This window comes from Leuciscus leuciscus, assembly GCF_965113295.1.
Source record: "Leuciscus leuciscus genome assembly, chromosome: 12".
NCBI lineage: Eukaryota > Metazoa > Chordata > Actinopteri > Cypriniformes > Leuciscidae > Leuciscus > Leuciscus leuciscus.
This window is the reverse complement of record NC_138736.1, coordinates 31,617,096-31,638,399: the sequence shown is the minus strand read 5'-3', so window position 1 is coordinate 31,638,399 and position 21,304 is coordinate 31,617,096. Positions and strand designations below refer to the sequence as shown.

Below are 21,304 nucleotides of genomic sequence, written 5' to 3'. Positions count from 1 at the left end.
TACATCAGTCATGTTAAAGTAGGAGTCTCAGACCTGTAATTACGAGCTCTACGAGGACGTGAATGCTTTTTACAAGTTAAAATCATGTAATTGCGGTTGGTGTGAATGCACCTTAAAGTGGAAATGAAGCAGTCAGTCAAGTTTACATTAGTAAACTGATTTTCACTCTAATAATATATATATATATATATATATATATATATATAACAAACACGATTAATGTATCCATTTTAAAGAAAAAGGAATGTTTTGTTATAGCTTTTGGAGCAAGGATGCCGCCATCTTGCAATACCAGCGCGTGACGTCACGGGCTTGGTTGTCTATACAATCTTGCCTGAGGTAAATATAGTACGTTTCTCAGAGCGGAAAAAAATCGCACCGTGTACGCCCAGCTTAATGTAATAATTTCTTTACGTTTGAACACATTATTTTTCTCAAATAGAGGAAGACAAACTTGAAAGGACTGTTGAGCCCGTGATAGGTCATTGATTACGCATTTGAGCCGATACGGCAAGATGCCGTCAATTTGCCACTTCTATAATTCAAAGTGACATCAAAAACCACAAATCTCTTTACTGTAAGGTTATAAATGTCACAATCAGCTGCAGGGTCATTTAGTAGAACGAAATAATAGCATGATGTTTCTTTCTTTCATTCACTCTGATAAACAGTTTAAATCAGTGCATTGACGGAGTGCTGTTTTCCTCTGCACTGTAAAAAAATATATATTTTTAATGAATTAAAACAACTTATCACAAATCGTTTGCCAAATCACATATATAAATAACTATAGAGTGTCTTCATGTTCTGTTTTTGCTGGAGGAAAACAATAGTGTGATAATGTGTGATGAGAGGAGTGCTGGGCGGTCGATAGAGCGTGAGCGTTATAGCCAGATAAATTAGAAACACACGGAGCAACTTCAGGCTTAAGTTTGTTGGTGCGGTGACTAAATTGCCCGAATCAAAGGTATTTTCCTCAATGTAATCTTCCTACAAAAAAATTTTCACTGCATTCTTCCTTTTCAGTGCCGCTATAGCCAGAGAAGCAGTAACATTACGTTCTCCGTTTTAGTTCTCTTTTGCCCTTTGCTTTAACGCTGTAAAAATCATTTCTACAACCAGGAGCAATACAGTAGTGCCCCTCCTTTTGACTTATGATGTGGCTTTCCAGTTTCCATCTTTAAATGTCTCTGTATTTAACCTTCCCTGTCAGTCCTCTACTAAATATCTACGTCCCTCAGGCAAAACAACCAACCCCGTGACGTCATGCACTGTGGTATTGCAAGATGGCGGTGCCCTTGCTCCAAAAGCTATAACAAAACATTAATTTTTCTTTAAAATGGTTACATTAATCGTGTTTGTTATATATATTTTTTATTAAAGTGGAAATCAGTTTACTAAATGTAAACTTGACTGACTGCTTCATTTCCACTTTAAGGCTAGAGGCAGCCAGACAGGTGAGTTTTTTTTCATTTTTTTTTTTTTCATGGTTAGAGCTAAATTGCAGGACAACGTGATTATGTAGCCTATAAATAGAAGTGACTTTGCTCTCATCTTTTACAAATTAACAGAACACACCTAGACACTGTTAGGGTGAGGTCAAGAAATAAGGACAATATTTCTAAAGTAAAGAAAATCTCAATTATTCTCACAATTATCTCTGCTTTTTCTACTTCAGCTCAAAATACTCTGACACATCTCTAGGACAATAATCTTAAATAGTCTTTAAACAAATATTAATATTCAATAGTTAAATATTATCACAGCTTTATCACAGCTTACATTTTGGACTTGCATCTCTGCTTTTTCTTATATTTATTTCAGTTCAAAATACTCCAACACATCTATAGGCCAATACTATTAAATAGTCTTTAAACAAATATTAATATTCAATAGTTAAACATTATCACAGCTGTATCACAGCTTACATTTTGGACTTGCTGAATTTTCATGTGATTTAATAACACAGGGTGGTGGCAAACAGAAATGCAGTTTGTTGAATGTCATGCATGCAACCTCACCTAAGGGCAAACACAGAGATAAAAGGTAACATGCAAAGGAGAAACGCAAACAATATGCAAAGGAGAAACGCAAACAATATGCAAAGGAGAAACGCAAACAATATGTAAACTCTTGTGTTTCCTTATCAACATTTCTATACTATGCAAGTCAATAGCATATCTAATGCTGCTGATGTTCATCCCATAGAGCCGAGAGGTTTTCTGTATATTAATTTGTTGTGTATTGTTAAGATGAATACAACTGTCTTAACTGAATTTTTTCTATGATTTGGCGATGGGGTGTGTAATGTATAGATGACATGAAACTGCATGTAGTACGGTGTACATTTTAGGACATCCTCAGACCTCAGACATATGAAGACAAGGCATCATGCCTCAGACTAAAAGGCTTCAGTCATTGGACAAAACGGCATCGCGCCTCAGACTGAAAAGCATCAGGTCTCAGGAAAAACAATGTCAGGTGTCAGGTCTCGTACAATTAGGCATCAGATGAAACAGCCTCAGACAAAAAGGCATCAGACATAAAGGCATCGGACGAAACGGCATCAGACAAAAAGGCTTCAGACATAAAGGCATCGGACAAAACGTACTCAGACTAAAAGGCATCAGACATAAAGGCATCGGACAAAACGGACTCAGACTAAAAGGCATCAGACATAAAGGCATCGGACAAAACGGACTCAGACTAAAAGGCATCGGGCGAAACGGACTCAGGTGGAGTTTGGAGATTCGCATTGCCCCGCCCCATATGACGTCACATGTACGCGGTTCATAGCTCGAAAGAACGCTTTAACTCCACGATAGTTTGCCAACATACAAACTAGCTAGTTGAAATATGGCATCTAAGTTTTTAAATGTGCAAATAAAACTTGCGAAATGCACGTTCTCTTCTGTAAACATCGTAATTAGTGTAACATTTCATTAAAGCATATATATATATATATATATATATATATATATATATATATATATATATATATATATATATATATATATATACAGTACAGGCCAAAAGTTTGGAAACATATACAAAATAAAAAAAAATTAACAAAAAAAGTTTTTAACCCTATACAAATGGGATACATGCTAGGACAGAGAGAATGTTTTTGAAATAAGTTTCTTCTGCTCATTAAGCCTGCATTTATTTGATCAAAAATACAGAAAACATTTAATATTGTGATATATTATTACAATTTAAAATAATTGATTTTCCATTTATTATACTTTAAATTATAATTTATTTCTGTGATGCAAAGCTGAATTTTCAGGATCATTAGTCCAGTCTATCACATGATCCTTTAGAAATCATTCTAATATGATTCATTATCAAAGTTGTATCAAACAGTTCTACTGCTTAATATTTTTTCATAACCTGTGATACTTAGGATACTTTGATGAATAAAACGTAAAACGTAAAAAAAAAAAAAAAAAAAACCCAAATGTTTTAAAAATATGAATCTTTTGTAACAACAATATACACTGGTCAGTAATTAGGGGTGAGGAATTTTTTTCTTTCTTTTTTTGAAATAAATCAATACTTTTATTCAGCAAGGATGTGTTAAATTGATAAAAAGTGATAGTAAAGAAGCAGGAGCGGATCTACCGGGGTGACATAGGGTGGCAAGTGCCACCCTAAAAGAAAGCCTTGCCACCCCTGCTGCCACCCCAGTTGGCAGCAACAAATTAAAAGTTATGGCCAATTTAACTGTGATTAAATTCAGTATATATACGTCTGCCATATGTTGCCACCCCTCAAAAATTCCTGCCCCCCTCTCGCCACCCCATAAATATTTTTCTAGATCCGCCCCTGTTCAGAAGATTTATATTATTAGAATATTATTTTTTTTTTGAATAAATGCAGTTCTTTTTAACCTTTTATTCATCAAATATATTAGGCAGCAGAACTGTTTCCAACACTCATAATAAATCAGAATATTAGAATGATTTCTAAAGAATCATGTGATAGACGTCACATGTGACACTGAAGACTGGAGTAATGATCCTGAAAATTCAGCTCTGCATAACAGAAATAAATGATAATTTAAAGTATAATAAATTGAAAACCAATTATTTTAAATTGTAATAATATATCACAATATTACATTTTGATCAAATATTGTAAATGCAGACTTGATGAGCAGAAGAAACTTCTTTCAAAAACATAAAAAATAGTAATCTTTCCAAACTTTTGACCTGTACTGTATATATATATATATATATATATATATATATATATATATATATATATATATATATATATGCTTTAATTAAATGTTACACTAATTGCATTTCACAAGTTTTATTTGCACGTTTAAAAAGTTAGATGACATATTTCAACTAGCTAGCTTGTATGTTGGCAAACTATCGTGATAAAGTGTTATTTTTTTCTTTTTCTTTTATTTCTTTTATTGAATATGTATCAGATAACAAGCGGATATAAAGGACATAGAACTTCTACAGTAATTTCATTATATCAAGTATATGTAAAGCTTCACATATATAAAATAAATAAATAAATAAATAAAAGACATGTAGAGGAAACATGCATCAGTGATATTGTCAAAAAATATCTTCATAATAATTCAAGAATCTGTAACTTTTCTTGTTTTTAATAAACCTTAGAGACTTCAGAAATGTATCAAGTAAAGCGTTCTTTCAAGCTATGAATCGCGTAGGCCTACATGTGATGGCACATGGGGCGGGGCAATGCGAACCTCTGAACTCCATCTGAGTCCGTTTTGTCTGATGCCTTTATGTCTGATGCCTTTTTGTCTGAGTCCGTTTCGTCCGATGCCTTTATGTCTGAGTCCGTTTCGTCCGATGCCTTTATGTCTGATGTCTTTTTGTCTGAGGCTGTTTCATCTGATGCCTAATTGTACGAGACCTGACACCTGACATTGTTTTTCCTGAGACCTGATGCTTTTCAGTCTGAGGCGCGATGCCGTTTTATCCAATGACTGAAGCCTTTTAGTCTGAGGCATGATGCCTTGTCTTCATATGTCTGAGGTCTGAGGATGTCCTAAAATGTACACCGTACATGTGGTTGAACTGACCCCCCCCCCCACCCCACCCCACCCCACCCACCCCACCCCTCACTCTCCCCCTCCCTCCCTCCAGGGAACAGGAACAGAACCAAACCAAAACCAAAACCAAAACACAATGAACAAAGCATAATTCTGACAACACCCAAGATACAAGAACATAACTTCTTACTCTGCTCAACTTGACAGCTGAATCGACGACAGTCTACTGTCCCACACATTACCCTGAGATAAAAGGTAACTTTTCCTTCAAATTATTATGATGCTTAGTTTTGTAAAATGTAAAAATCTTTAAATAATAAATATACTGTACATCTAAAAAAAAAAGTACAATTATTAAGATGCTTAAAATTCTAAAACTTAATTTAAGTCCTAAATGTATTTTGTTACTAAAAACAATCCAAAGAAATACATAATAGTATTGTTGTATAATTTATCTTACAAACATTTGACTAAGCAAGAAAGGCACCCATGTAGGGTTTCAAAAAGCCATTATTAAAAGAACTGTAACATTAAAAAACACAACTGAAGAGTTGTATTATTTTACTATTATTCTTTTTTTTCTTCTTTTTTTTTCGTTTCTGCAACATGATCTTTACTTAAAGTGTGGATCTGCCACACTTACAATTACTTTTATGTTTGGACAGACACTGAAACGTATGATGATGACAAATTGACAGCATATAAAATTTAATTTATGGATTACATAATGTTAAACAAGACCACACTTTAAAGCCTAAAAATTAATAACATTTCTAATTGTTTAACCATTACTCCATGTAAGATTTATTTCGTTTTCTGTGGGACAATGACCATAAAATACACTAAAAACGCAATTGTTCATTACTTTGTCACCTATTGCAACATGCCATGTTTAAGGTAATGTATGCATTTGAATGAGATATGTGCGCCTTTACAGTGTAACATTTCGTAATTAGATCGACAGAGAATAACAACTTAAATTTACTTTGTACTTCATTCAAAACTATACTGCAAGAGAGCACTGCAAATGCAATCATTTGAACTACTGCATTTTGACCCTTTTGCAAAAAAAAAAATATTATTGTGATTACACTTGCCTGTTTGTTCCATTTTCTTTGTGCTGTATTCATTTTTAAGAAAAGGTTAATGGGATTAGCTTCTCGAAAATATCAGTTTATTGGTACATTTTAACAATGTTCCTGGTTCAACATGTTAATCTTTACCCCTAAACCTAACCCTACCCATAAGTTATCCTTGAAATCAGAGAGAAATGATAGGTGAATAACACTGATATACTGTAGAAACACCGAACCCTGATTGTAAACCTAAACTTGACAAACTGTAACTCAAAACCATCAAATCTGTCTTGTATTGTCTCACCTTGTGTTTGCTCTGGCTACCTTGTTTGGTAGTTCATTTTAAGTTAATTTCCCTTTTTTTCCCCACCAACTGCTCCTTCCCTTGTTATCTCGTTAGCCCCCCTGTGTTTGAGTAGCTGTGTTTCCATTACCCTTCATATTGCAAATTGAAAATACGCCCAATGGAAAAAAAGTTTTTACGCTCGCATGAGGTGGGTTTTCATGCAATTCGAATAAATAAATATTTAGCAAAACTGCAATGGAAACGCAATGGTTTTAGTCGCATGACATTGGTTAATAAATGCCGTCATTTCGCAATAGTTTTTTGTCGACATTTAGAATAAGATCGCAAAAGTTTTACTCAAATGTGACCCTGGATCACAAAACCAGTCTTATGTTGCACGGGTATATTTGTGGCAATAGCCAACAAAACATTGTATGGGTCAAAATTATAGATTTTTCTTTTATGCCAAAAATCATGATGATATTCAGTAAAGATCATGTTCCATGAAGATATTTGTCAATTTCCCACCTTAAATATATAAAACATTTATTTTTGTGAATGGATGCAGCACTATCGCCAATAGAAATGAACAACTTTAAAGGAGATTTTTTGGTAACACTTTATAATAACTGCACGCTATTAATCATTAGTTAAGCATTAGTAAACAGTTAATTCATCATTTATAAAGCATTAATATACATTAATAAGCAGTTTATAAATACAGTTATAAATGCTGTATTCTTGATTTATAAGCATGTCTATAATGTGTTTAATAATTGTATTTTCTTAATTTATTAATGATCACTTTATCATTTTTAAATGAAGTATTGCATTATTTACAAACCGGTTATTTAGGAGTTGTCAGTGGCTAATAAGATCACTTAGAAAGTGTAAGTAAATGTAGTAGATTCAGGTAGTTATAAAGCATTTAGTAGTGGTCAGTTAACTATGTTTGTGAGCTAATCTAAAGTGAGGACTAGTTATGCTTTGTAAAGCATTTATAAAGGAGATTTAAAGACTCAGTTTTCTTCTAAACAGAAAAAGTAAACAAATACAACACAGCGATACAGAACATAAAAATATTAACAGCCTTTAAATCTTCTTTATAAACCACGTCCACGCGCGCACGAGCGATTGACATGCAAATGATCCACGTCCTGTTAACGGACTCATTACCTCAAAAACAAGTACCGTATTCCTGTTTTTCCTCGAGTTTGGAAAACTGTGTTTGCGCTCAATGTGCTGTGCTGTTTACCTTGGATTTACCTCAGAAGAATTAGAAGAACACGATTTGAGTATTTGTATTGTATTGAGTATTGAGTATTTAGAACGATTTTTAAGGTAAGATTATTTATTTACCTCAAGCAGTCTGTTTTGAAGTTCTATAAGTAGTAAGAAAGATGCGCACTGATAGACAAGCATTTCCATTGGCTGCAGTCTGCAGGCATTGGCCAATAACAAAAGACGACATAGCAGACAATTTTACAGAATGCCATTGATAAATATCAATATCCCCCCCCCCCCCCCCATTTCCAGCCCTGGTTATACCCTACACCAAGGTCTAAGCTACTCATTGCTTACAGGTTGAATGATTCTCATTGGCTAAGAAATAGATAAACATAGTAATTTTCCACACATATACAGATAAACTGAAGCATATCTCCATAGATTATGCAGCTGACACTCTGACCCTGTAGTTTGACACGTCGTGACCTTCCAGGTCGCAGATCTGGGTTGCTGGGTGCCAGCATGTCCCGAACAACAACTCAGTCAATCTCCAATAATGCCAGTGGTTCCTTAACCTGTAACCAAGAAGACTAACACACACACACACTGACACACAGCTTTTCCAAGGTTGGATTTGGACAGGCTCTAACTGTAAACAGGAGTCTTGTCTCAAAACATCAAGATAACAAGTTCTTTCTCTCAAGGATAGGACACTTTAGTCTAAATGGAAAATATAGGCTTTAACTGAGAAATGGTCACTCAATGTGTTTTAACACGTTGAAAACCTTTCTCAAAAACAAAATATGTCCCTATTTCATTTCTGGAAGCCGGGCTAAATGAGCAAGCACTGTTACTGCATTCAGATATCAAATACAGACATTAAAGAATACATGAAAAGAACATTTCAGTGATCACACTGGTAACTTCTATAACAAAGTAAAATCTCCAGAGAAGTCATTCAACTCGAAAAATATTGATTAATACCTTGATTATAATCACTCATTACATATCCATTGAAGCAGCAGTGGATTCCAATCCACCCACTTCAGAGCGTTTAGGCTTGTTCGACTTGAACCGGTGCTGCACAGACCGGTTGGTTTATGACATCAAAGTACCACAAGAGCGATTGAAAAGAACCAAAATTGTTGGTTAATGTTTGAGCTCTGCAACGTATGTTTGTTGTGTTGTCTCTCAGCATGGTGTTCATGCCTCGTCTGCCTTGGAGATTCATGTCTTGCCTGTTTGTGGATTATTGTGACTGTGCACAACTGTTCGCGTTTAGATCCTCATCTCTCTTTATTTGAGACAATGTTGCAGATGTTACAACTGTAATTATATACAATTAGACCAGACTGGGTTCTGTAAGAATCTTAACCAATTGTGGGTGTAACATACATGATAACCTGTCTAGCAAGTGTGAGACAACACCATACTCATGACTCAAAATTACAAAGACAAGGAATGCAACAAAGGAAATATTTTTTTTGAGACAACAGAATGTTTAAAACTCAGTCTCAGTAATTCAGTCAGAATGCAAAACAAAAAGTTCCTACCCTCCATCACTCTTTGTTTTGACAGGGACCTTTGGTCTGTGAGAGCAGATCTGTCGATGGCTACACAGACAATACATTTTGTCACCTGGAATGTTAATGGACTTAAACGAAACAGAGATGAGAAATTTCAAAAACTACAAAATGCGGACGTGGTTTTCTTTCAAGAGACACACATTGGAGAACAAGATGAACATATTGTAGAAGGTCTAAAAAATGAGTGGTATGTTTTCTACACAAAGTTTACCTCCCAAAAGGGAACAGCCATACTAATCAAGAAAAGACTAGATTTTGAATGTATAAGTGATGAAAAAGATAACTGTGGAGCTTATGTTGTGTTGAAATGTAAACTGGAAGGTCAGCTGTACACTCTGGTTAGTGTTTATAACCATGAAACAGACACAAAAACCCTTGAACAACTTTCACGTTACCTGCAGTCAATGACCACAGGGCTGCTGGTGATTGGTGGAGATTTCAACACAGTTCTTAATCCATTTATCGACAAAGACAATTCAAAAGGGGTGACAGACAGGCCAAACCACAGAAAGCTGCGCAGTTGTGTGAATAAGTTCATGAAATCTCTTCAGCTAATAGACATCTGGAGAAGAAAGAACCCTGTAAAGCCAGAGTATACATTCCATAGTCAAGTTGCGTCCAGGCTGGATTACTTTTTTGTTCCAGAAGAATGTATGTGGCGAGTCAGAAGTTGTAAAATCAGAGACTCGAAGATGCGCGACCATCGTCCTGTGTACTTGGAGATCAACAATGTTTCCACAACCCTTTTTCAGAGAGATGCCCAGATACAAGCAATCTTCCAATGGCTGAATCTAAAAAAGGATCTTTTGGCAGATGAGACTGGTTCATCGCTGGGTGAAGAAAGCTCACATGCAGTCAGTGAGGTTGACATTGTGTCAGCTGTACAATCTCTTCAAGTGTCAGACACACCGAGACCAGACGGCATCCCAGTTTCCTTCTATAAAGACAACATTCAGTATCTAATTCCATACATTAAGACACTCTATGACAGAATCCACAGAGGTGCATTTAACTGCTCTGAGAAACATTTTAATAAAACTGTGAAAAGTCCACATGATGAGAATCAACACTTTTTTAATGTTGACTACCTCATCATTGCAAATATTCTGACAAAACGTCTAGATGATTTCTTGGAGTCTCAGTCAAAGGGTCTTGTACCAAAAAATTCAGTTTCTGTCATGATCACTCCCAAAACCTTCTGCGCTGAGATGAGGTTGTCTTGTATTAAGGGTAAAATAGAAGAGCAAAAACGGTCAAACCCAACTCTGTATCAAGATTTCCTCATTGTGAAAAATCTTCTCAGAGATGCACCAGAAGCAGAAACTGAATCTGTAGAAGCTTCAATTGAGAGAGACAAACTGCTGGATCAGGGCTGTCCTTTGACCCCAGTTCTCATTACACTGGCACTGAAATGCTTTGCTTCCGCATTAGCTGGGCGTTTAAAACAGAATGATATTCTGGTTTTCAAAGAAAGTGTAATACTTTGCATCCAACCAGAGGACCTTGAGGAAGTAATAGCAGCAGTGAGGAACCGAGATGATGAAGTGTATTATATTAAGGAATTATACAAAGGAAACGTTGATGGTAAACAATTAAAGTGCTTGGGAAATGAGTCTAAGGATGAGGATTGGAATAAAAAGGAGGAATTGCTTGCGCACAACATAGAAGAAGAATCAGAAGCCAGTTTGTCTATTATAAATAAAGAAAAATACATTTTGATGGAGGGTGATGGAAGGTGAGGACCATGAAGACGACCAAGATCTCATTTGCTGATTTATTTTTATTTTTTATTAATAATTGTAGCGAAGGGGGTGTGGTTCAGCGAGGTCTGTAGCAGGAGAGAGAAAAAGGAGACGAGTGGTGCATAAGTCGGTCAAGTACAAATGATGAACACCTGTGTCTTGTTGTGTCAAGCCTATATAAGCCGTTGTGGAAAGAGGCTCGTCTCCTTTCTCTTTCTCCCGCTACAGACCTCGCTGAATCATTCCCCCCTCGCCACAATAATATACATATGTATTGCATTCATTGTTGAGCTTGTGCCATTTTTTGTGCAACTGAGGTAGTCAAACCAATAAATAAAAAAAAATTAAAAAACACCAACAACACTGTAAATTGGTTGTTTATGTGTATTTTGTCAGATTTTCATCCATCCCACGACTTGATTATTTGTTTGGTTAACTTTTCAATTTACTATACAATTTAGCATATTTATTTTTCAATCAGCTAAACATAATTATTTCCCCCTTCACTAGACTGACCATGTATGCAATTGTCACCCTGCAAGACTCAGATGAGGTGATGGTGGCACCATCACACTGGTTGAGCTCAGACAAGAAACAAAGTTACTGGCCCCCATTCAGATCACCAGAGAAATGCATGGAAGCTGTTCAGAAGAGACTTAAACCTGAAACAGGAGGGAAACCATGGGAGAAATTAAATATTAGCTTTCACAAAGAATATGGTAATGGTCACTATTTTAAAATAATTGCTTAAATTTTGGATTGTTTTATTAAGTTCTCAAATAAGTTATCTTATTGCAGACTCTTTTGATAAGGCTAAAGAGGGGCAAAAGGAAATTACAGAACAGAAAGAACGGTAATACAATTTGTTTAAAGTATTTTACCGATTAAAAGATCAAATAATTAATTTGTACTGTTTTGTTAAAGTGTTGTTTATTTTCAAATAAAGATCGTTTCTACTAGCCACTGGATTTCCTGGAATGCTAAAAAGACAAAGACCTGAAAGCACTCAAGACATGTCAAAAAACCCACTTCCTACACCATCTACATCTACATCAAGACTGTCAGCTTCTTTTGCCATAATCAGAAGTTTTGTCTTTTCTCTTTTTTTTGTAATTAAAGCAAAACTCATTTTACACAACAGACAAGGATGATCTCCTCCAAATGCTGAGAGACATCAAGAGCACAGTGCAGGAAAACTCTTCTATGTTAAAGAAACTACTGAAAGTCAATACGGCTTCTGAAGCGCCCAGCAGTAGCAGCTTGCCCACTAGAGATGTTAAAACAAGCCTAAATCTGCCTCTTAGAACCATTGAAGATGTGGCCAGGACTGAAAATGAGCTCAGAAATGCAACAACACGACAAAAATATGTAAGTCAACACAACATTTCAAGAAAGGGATAATGTACACTCAGCTGTAATGTACACTCTGACCTGTAACACCTGTAATGCGTTTATTTTTCAATAATGACAGTACATTATCCTGCTTATTTCACGACTACTTAATAAATAAATAAATAAAATGGACATTAAATATAGTGTTATAATATTAATGCAGATTCATTATTGATTATCTGCATTATTGTTCATTTCTTTTGATTGATTAGCATAACTCAGATAACTATTTCATGTTCTCTCTCACCCAGCTCTGGTTCTTTGTTCAACTTTAATTGGTGTAAGATGGTGCAAATGAGCTATATTCTACAGTTTTGTGGTCATTATACAAAATATCTGACCACTCAATGCCATGTTTGACCAATAAGAATGAAGTATTTCAAGACATTTAATAATAATACACAACAATTAATACAGTATTTCTAATAAAGAACTTTCGGTAACACTTTATTTTGATTTTCCCTTTTGAACATTTTCAAACTTTTTGAACTCTCATTAGAGTATTAGTAGACTCTCTGCTCAATGTCTGCTATCTCTTTATTGTGATGGTCCAACAGACATTCTACTGACTATAAATAATTTTACAAGTACATGTCAACTTATTTTAACCCTAACCTGTCACAATAACGAGTTCCAAGATCCAAGTGCAAGTAGCAAACAGACAGTTTATTTAGACAGAGAAAATACTCAGGTCAGACAAGATGCAGGAGACTGATGAAACTCGACAGACGATACCACAAAGTGGATACTCAGGGTGCACTACAGGAAACTGTCAATGTGGAATCACAGACAAGGATGCTTGTAAACCCCGTAATCCAGTGCAACACGAGACTCAGATGAGCACGCAGGGATCAAACACAGCAAGCAACTCTGACGAGGTAACTGGCAACTGGGACAGAAGGGTTAATGTGAGAATGAAACACGGGTTTTAATTTGGAGACATGAAAAACGGGATGAATTCTCCTGTACGCAGGAGGGAGTTTGAGGCTGAGTGCCACCGGGCTGATGAATTTGGGAGCTAACTTGTTACATACGGAGCGGAGAGGAATGTTCTTGGAAGAAAGCCACCGATAAAAATTGGCGAACCCCAGAAACCTCTGTAGGGCCTTACGGGAATCTGGAGTTGGCCAATCCACCACAGCCTTAACCTTTGTCGGGATCCATGCGCACCCCCTCGGAGGAGATGATATAACCCAGAAATGGAACCGACTGAGCATGGACGAGCATTTCTCCGCCTTGACAAAAAGCCCATTCTCTAACAGCCTCTGGAGCACTCGCCTGACGTACTGAACATGTTCCTGGAGAGAAGAAGAAAATATCAGTATGTTATCCAGGTACACATATATGAACTGATCTACCATATCTCTCAGCATGTCATTCACGAGTGCCTGGAAAACCGCAGGGGAGTTAGACAGATCGAAAGGCATGACCAAATATTCAAAATGCCCCCTGGGGGTGTTAAAGGCAGTCTTCCATTCATCCCCCTTCCTTATGCGAACCAAATGATAAGCATTACGCAAGTCCAGTTTTGTGAAGATGGATGCTCCCTGCAACCGCTTGAAGACTGAAGACATCAATGGCAAAGGATAGGTATTTTTTACCGTGATGTTATTCAGCCCTCGGTAGTCAATGCACGGTCGCAGAGAACCATCCTTCTCTCCCACAAAAAAGAACCCTGCCCCCGCTGGAGAAGAGGAAGGGCGGATGAACCCGGCTGTCAGAGAATCAGAAATATTTCTCCATGGCCTCCCTTTCTGGGGCAGAAAGTGAGTATAACTTGCCCTTAGGCGGAGACATACCTGTCAATAAATCTATAGCACAGTCATGCGGAGGTAGAGAAGCAGCCCGAGACTTACTGAACACTCCCTTCAGGTCCAGATACTCCGAAGGCACTGTGGGGAGGGGGGCGTGGTTTTGTGGAGTCTGTAGTGGGAGAGAGAGGAGGGGGCCAAGCGGTGAGTAAGTAGGTCAAGTGCAGATGATGAACACCTGTGTCTGCTTGCAGTAATTGGCGTGGAGAGACCGGATATAAACCGGCGCGAGCGAGAGAGAGAGTTGGACTGGGACCTCGTGTGCTGCTGTCATCTGGGAAAGAGATCGTCAAAAGAGACTTTGAAGTATTGTTTTGTTTCTGCTGTGCTTACGCACGGTGAACGCGCTGTTCGCGCACCTTTCTTTTGTTTTTGAACTTTTTATGACAAATAAAACGAGAGTCCCAGTCACGCCGACCCCTGTCTTCTTCCTTCCTTACAACCACGTCATTGAACCTCATCACAGGCACGTTAGACAAATCCATGTGTTCATCCTGAAACACAGAACAAGACACAGAAGAACACGCAAACAACAAACAAGTGGCATGACAAAATTCACTCCAGGCGAAAACAGAATTCATACGCCAGTTTATATGAGGGTTATGGAGCACCAGCCAGCGGTGTCCCAGAACCATAGGAGCAGAAGGAGAGTCAATCAAAAGAAAGTCAATGTCCTCAGAATGATTACCTGAGGTAATGAGTCTTAAGGAGGCAGTGGAATGTGTGACTGAGGGTAATAGTTGACCATTAAGTGCAACTACCGAGATGGGTTGAGAGTGTGTCATCACCGGTATCATGAGCTTATGAGCCAGGTTAATGTCTAAAAAAAATTGCCCTCCGCTCCCGAGTCAACAAGAGCCTCACAATCAAAATTCTGAGAAGGTAATTTCAAACAGACAGGAAGATGAGTAGCTGAAAAAGTCAGTGTAGTTCCACCCGTCAGTAACCTCTTACCTACTGGCGGGTGCTGGCTTTTACCGGACACTGCAGAGCGATATGACCGGCGGCTTCACAATACAGACATAGTCCCCTCTCTCTTCTTCTCTGCTTCTCTTGCTGCGATAGATGGGACCTGCCCATTTGCATGGGTTCAGGATCTGGAAAAGACATAGTTTCACCAGGAGAAAAAGAAACCTTACTCTGTACACTGGCAGACCACCCTCGCTGTGTCCGTGGACCCCGTCGTCGTAGTCTCGTATCCACCTGAATAGCCAGATCTATGAGTTTATCCACCCCCGCGGGTAAATCCAAAGAGTAAATTTCATCCTTTATGGACTCAGAAAGCCCATATAAAAACATGTCCCATTGAGCCTCTGAATTCCAGCCACACTCCGCGGCCAAAGTGTGAAATTCAATCGAATGGTCCGTTACAGAACGATCTCCTTGACGCAGCTCCACGAGAAGTCGCGCCGCGTCTCTACCGGAAGCAACGCGATCAAAGACCTTTCTGAGTTCCCGAGAGAATGTTTCAAACGAAACACAGCACAGAAGTCTCTGTTCCCACACAGTAGTTCCCCAGCTGGCCGCTCGACCCGAGAGCAAAGGCCACCTTAGACTCCTCAGTAGGAAATGACGAAGGTTGAAGAGAGGTGTACAGAGAACATTTGGCTAAAAACGAGCGTCATAACTGGGGCTCACCGGAGTAGAATGCTGGAGGCGGAAGACGGGGCTCAGTGGCATGAATGGTCTGAGCGGCAAAAGCAGGTGGGATGGCCGTGACTTGTTGTTGAACAGACGCCGTCTCGGTCCTTAGTTGCTGCAGCTGGGTTGTTAGCTCAGAAACTTGGGTCACCAGCGCCTGGACAGCGCGACCCGTGGCTATCGTCTGTTCCTCCTGTTGTTGCATGCGAATATCGCTTTTTGACAGGATCGCGCTCAATTCGGACGCACTTGCTGGATCCATTGTGGTCGGTTCGTTCTGTCACAATAACGAGTTCCAAGATCCAAGTGCAAGTAGCAAACAGACAGTTTATTTAGACAAAGAAAATACTCAGGTCAGACAAGATGCAGGAGACTGATGAAACTCAACAGACAATACCATAAAGTGGATACTCAGGGTGCACTACAGGAAACTCTCAATGTGGAATCACAGACAAGGATGCTGGTCGATGTAAACCCCGTAATCCAGTGCAACACAGGACTCAGATGAGCAAGCGGGGATCAAACACAGCAAGCAACTCTGATGAGGCAATGAGAACAAGACATGAGTAACGAACCGACACCCAGCATAACTCACTCCAGCTAGATATAGGCAGTAAACTAGCTGCAGCTGAAGTGACTGATTAGAGTGATGAGCTGGTCACTAGGCAACAAACAAGTACCACACACATAGACCCAGCACCTACAAAAACACCAACAGATACACAAAATGAACACAAGGATTTATGAACTGTGACACTACCAGTCTACTGATACTCTACTAACACTCTAATGATAGTTTGTTGACAATGTAGGTGCAACGTTACTTATAGTCAATGGAAAGTTTTAAAGGGACCATCAAAATAAATTGAAACCGCATTTTCTTTACAGGTAAAATATCTGTCAAGAATTGGAGGTTTGGGGCCCAAGGATGTGATTAAGAATATTATGCAGCAAGTCTTAACAGATAATCTGGCTATGGAGTTCAACTGGCAGGGCAGAGGAGATAAAAAGCCCTTCTCTAAGCTTATTTTAACAGATGTAATCCGAGGTAAACTCACTGCTGCATGAACACTTCACACATACTAAGAAAGTTTGTATTTACTTATGTTTTGTCTGTATTCAATCACTTGGTGAACTGTGATGTCTGCCAATTTGATCTTTAAAGTGTACAAGAGCGGTTGTGAGTTTGAAGGACCACCATCCAACATATTTCCAATCATTTTCCGGGTTTATTCTTTCAGATGCTGCATCAAAACACAGTGTAACGAAGAAAGACTGTGAAACTGAAATAAAAACATACTTGTGGTACACAATTGATCCAATTGGTCGGAAGAGACCAAGAGTTTGTGAAGGTGAGTGATAATGATATGAACAAGTGATATTATGTAATGTTGTCATACGTTCTATAGGTTGATCTTCTATGATGGTTGAGTCAAGGCATCTATGTTAAGAAACCCACCTTCAGTTGTTTAATGGTCATTGTATACTTTGTATAAATACCTCCTTCCCCTGCAGATGTGACTTCAGAATTGACTCCTCCCACACTCCTGGACAGTGCCTTCCAGTCAGAGATTGGAATGTTTTTTCTTGATGACTGAGTTTTAGAATATTTACTCATAGGTCATATAAGTTTAACTGCTTACAGATTAATTACATTACATTCATTTTGTATAGAACTATAGGCTATGTGTACTAAACTAGCATGACATTGTGTACTCCAAAAATTGTTTCTGGTGATAAAATGCTTATAATGTTTCAATTTTTATTTTTATTTTAATTTTTTAAGCAAAATCTAATTTCTCTTTAGCTGGAAGAAATAATTGCATACTGGAGAATGTGTTTGACTGTGGTATCACTGCATGCATGGACAGGTTTTCAGGTGTATGGTAGTGGTTTTAGCATGTATGTTTATCAATAACAAATAAATCAAATGCATACAATTTGTTGTAAATAGTTTTTCATTTCTATCTTTCCAATGTTCCATCCAGTATAAACCATATGCATAAGACATTTACCTTGCGTTTGCCTTTTTTAGACAGATGAAGTCTTACAATCATGAAATTAGACATCAAACAGGTGACTATTGGGTCACATTACAGAGAATTAACCTTTCTTAGAATTAGCAGGTTACAGTAGATTTAGGTATAGTAGCATGTTTTTGGAGGCTCTTGTTCGTCTCAGTTGTTATGGATGTTATACTGACAATCTTGAACATTACATCAGCTCTCAAAACAAAAATACAACACAATTAATCTGTTTTACATGCTCCAATATTTCTTTTTCTGTAAAATTCATCTGAGAATGTTGTGTGAGTGTAGTTTAGAAACTGTTTTGAGAAAATGGTTAATTGATTCAAGAGATGAGTGTCTTTGCAATTGAGGCAAACTTGCGATGATACCAGTGCTGAAAATATAATTTTAACATATTAACATTATACTGTAATATTTAAGTGTAAAAATCAAGAGTACTGTACTTCCCTCATTATAGTTCACACCTAATATAAGATTTCCAATATCTGTTATAAAGAGTTTCAGTATACTTCAGCATTAATGAAATAGACTAGTATATATATATTTTTCAGCATGCAACAGAAGTTGAATAGATGCTGACAAATGCCTGATCACTTTTTATGCTGAATTAGTGAAATGAACATGCCCTTATCTTTTGATGGTGTGTCTTTAGCTAAATGTTGTGCATATATGCCTTCTTGAAAGTAAAATATGCTGATTATTAAAAACAAAACATAAAAAGGAAAGTTTTCCAGGGATCTAAAGTAAGAACAATCTGGTAGTATGTGTTAACATTATGTATTCCTAAATTTTACTCTTAAGATCGGTTTCAGAAATTGATAAACTGTTTTGTAAATGTAGGAGTAAAATCTAAACAAAATGTTACATTTCTAAAACAAAAAATTGAGTGACTCCAAACAGCATTTGGACAAAATAATGAGTAAACCTTTATGGTAAGACTATATTTTACAGTGTCTTTCTTACACGTGTTACATTACTGTAGTAATTACTATAAATTGTGCTTAGTTACATGCAACTAACCCTAAACCAACCCCTGATCCTAACCCTAACCCTATGATAAGTAGTTAAATGTAGTTGATTATTATTACTCAGTTCTTAAATGTATAATTACACTGTAACACAGACACCTTAAAATAAAGTGTACCCAATTTATTTTAAGGTGACATACTACATGTACTTAAAATAGTAATAGCTGTAAACAGTGTGTGTGTGCGTGTGCGTGTGTGTGCGCGCGCGCGTGTGTGTGTGTGTGTGTGTGTGTGTGTGTGTGTGTGTGTGTGTGTGTGTGTGTGTGTTCACTACTCACTGTTCATAATGTGTGTGCTCTAACTTGGATGGGTTAAATGCAGAGGACAAATTCCAAGTATGGTTTACCATGTCACTTCCACTTTAAAATGACTTAACTGCAAATGTAAAGAGCCATCTCACTTACTACTGTTTATTATTCCCACTCAAGAATGTGACGTTTTGAATGTCAAGCTGAATGGTTGCTGTGGTTGCCAGTTACAAATGCATTTCGACTTTATGAGCGACATTTTTTTAGAGTTATAAAAAAGTCATGTTAGTGTTGTTGATCAACGCTTTTAACCACTGCCCAGCAAAATCCCTGTACCAAGTGGCAACATTCTTGAAGGTATAATGTCATATGCATTCGTTATGCCAATATGCATTGCAAACTTGAATTATTGCTTGAATTTTTAGGGCTGGGTATCGATTCAGATGTTACAATTCGATTCGATTTCGATTCCCAAGCTCTCAATTCAATTTTCGATTTCGATTCTAAATTCGATTTCGATTCGACTCAATGAATATATATATAAGTTTACAAGACAGTGGTTAATTAATAAAAAGAAATCAAGAGCTACAAAACTGTATATTAAACTCTTTTTATTTTAGGTACACTTGGGTACATTAAAACAGAATCATATTTACCTGTGCCCTTCCTGTCTAACAGGTAGGACATATGCAGAAATTGAATAAAGTTATCAAACAGTCTGCGCTGCATTAATTATAAATTATATATAGACTAATCCTTATTAAAGTTACAAAAGTTCTTTAGTCAAGAGCAGTGAGTGTTTTTCTCTGTTCCCTTTGTTCTATGATTAACTTTAACGACAGAGATAATTAGTGGCTACTGTGTACTGTCCCTTTAAGACCAGCCGCTGCTGACAGAGGATCTCACACGCGCCTCATTCACTCACGAGTCACAACTCTTCACGTTCATCATAAGACTGCTCTTATGTTATGAAGATACTCGACAAAAAGACATTTTGGCATAATTGTGTGTGTTATTGTCCATTCAAGCGCGAAAGAGAACTGTATTCTGGGCTGTCTTGTGCGCACGCACAATATCAGTGCAAGTCTTTCTGTGTGTCACAGTCAGGACATTAAGGCAGCGAGCTCTTTTTTGTCTTGTCGCGCATGAATGGTTTAAAGACATTTGCATGAATAAGAGCAGGATCATGTAACACTAGCCAAAGGATGACAAAAATTAACAGATGCTGCATTAATTGCATTAACAGCACAAATTTGTTTATTTCATAAAAAATCGCAGCATTTTGCGTCATATAACTGCGTAGGCTTGACATCGTGATCGTGATATGATTAATCGTGCAGCACTAGTTGAGGTTATTTTATGATTAAGATAAAACAAACATAAAATCTCACAGCATTAACTATAAAATTGAGTTTGTAATCCTATGAACAGTGGAGGAAAACTAATATTGGCTTTTGGGTAATAGATAAATAAATTATGGAAAAAAATCGATTCGTGGCGTTTGAGAATCGATTTTGAATCGACCTCATTTAAAAAAAACGATTAATCGAAAAATAAATTTTTTGCCCAGCCCTAATAATTTTCTATATGACTTTATCAGTATCTCACATTATTCTGGAGGAATTTTGGCCCAGTATTATTTACAGTGTTGCTTCAATTCATTGAGGTTTATGAGCATTTGTTTATGCACTGTACTCTTAAGGTCCTGTCGCAACATTTCAGTCAGGTTGAAGTCAGGACTTTGACTGGGCCATTGCAACAGCTTTCTTCTTTTCTTTTTCAGCCATTCTTTTGTAGATTTTCTGGAGTACATGGGATCATTTTTCTGTTGCTGTCAGAAAGATGGCCTCACATTTGACTCCAGAATAATTTTGTATACAGAGGAGTTCATGGTCGATTCAAGTCGAAATAATCAACCTCCACCACCATGCTGGACAGTTGGTATGAGGTGTTTGTGCTGAAATGCTATTTGGTGTTCTCCATTTTGGTCGTCTGTCCAAAGGATATTGTTCCAGAAGTCTTGAGATTTGTTGTTATTTTGTGTGTTTTTTTTTTTTGCACTGCATTTACTTAAAACTTTTATGCACATTTGTCCGAGTTAATTCGGGTCTGCTGCACATTCTTGGGAGTTGACACACTGCAAGGAAACTCCCTTAAACAGAGCCCAAGAGGCAGCCATACTATACCTCTAGT

At 37.3% G+C, this 21,304-nt stretch overlaps 3 protein-coding genes across 3 annotated transcripts in view; 2 read left to right on the top strand and 1 right to left on the bottom strand.

Annotated features, from left to right (window-relative positions):
- The window catches only part of LOC309511873 (uncharacterized protein), a 163,916-nt gene that overhangs the window by 130,337 nt on the left and 12,275 nt on the right, over nt 1-21,304 (bottom strand). The window lies entirely within an intron of this gene.
- The window catches only part of LOC309511857 (uncharacterized protein), a 51,866-nt gene continuing 39,773 nt past the window's right edge, over nt 9,212-21,304 (top strand). The window contains exons 1-2 of the mRNA XM_082187204.1: nt 9,212-10,954; nt 11,472-11,680. Of these exons, the coding sequence (XP_082043330.1) occupies nt 9,243-10,954; nt 11,472-11,680 (1,921 nt within the window). The 5' untranslated portion in view covers nt 9,212-9,242. The remainder of the gene's footprint in view (nt 10,955-11,471; nt 11,681-21,304) is intronic.
- LOC309511886 (uncharacterized protein) lies at nt 12,074-17,745 on the top strand. The gene is made up of 4 exons (XM_082187264.1): nt 12,074-12,329; nt 16,694-16,853; nt 17,047-17,157; nt 17,321-17,745. The coding sequence occupies exons 1-4, from the start codon at nt 12,123-12,125 to the stop codon at nt 17,401-17,403; spliced, it is 561 nt and encodes a 186-aa protein (XP_082043390.1). The 5' UTR covers nt 12,074-12,122; the 3' UTR covers nt 17,404-17,745.

Bases quoted from the DNA above. Each gene is read 5' to 3' on its own strand.
- LOC309511886 (XM_082187264.1), top strand. From the start codon at position 12,123: ATGCTGAGAGACATCAAGAGCACAGTGCAGGAAAACTCTTCTATGTTA. The intron at 16,854-17,046 runs GTAAACTCACTG...TTATTCTTTCAG, and splicing joins TTTAACAGATGTAATCCGAG to ATGCTGCATCAAAACACAGT. The intron at 17,158-17,320 runs GTGAGTGATAAT...CTTCCCCTGCAG, and splicing joins GAGACCAAGAGTTTGTGAAG to ATGTGACTTCAGAATTGACT.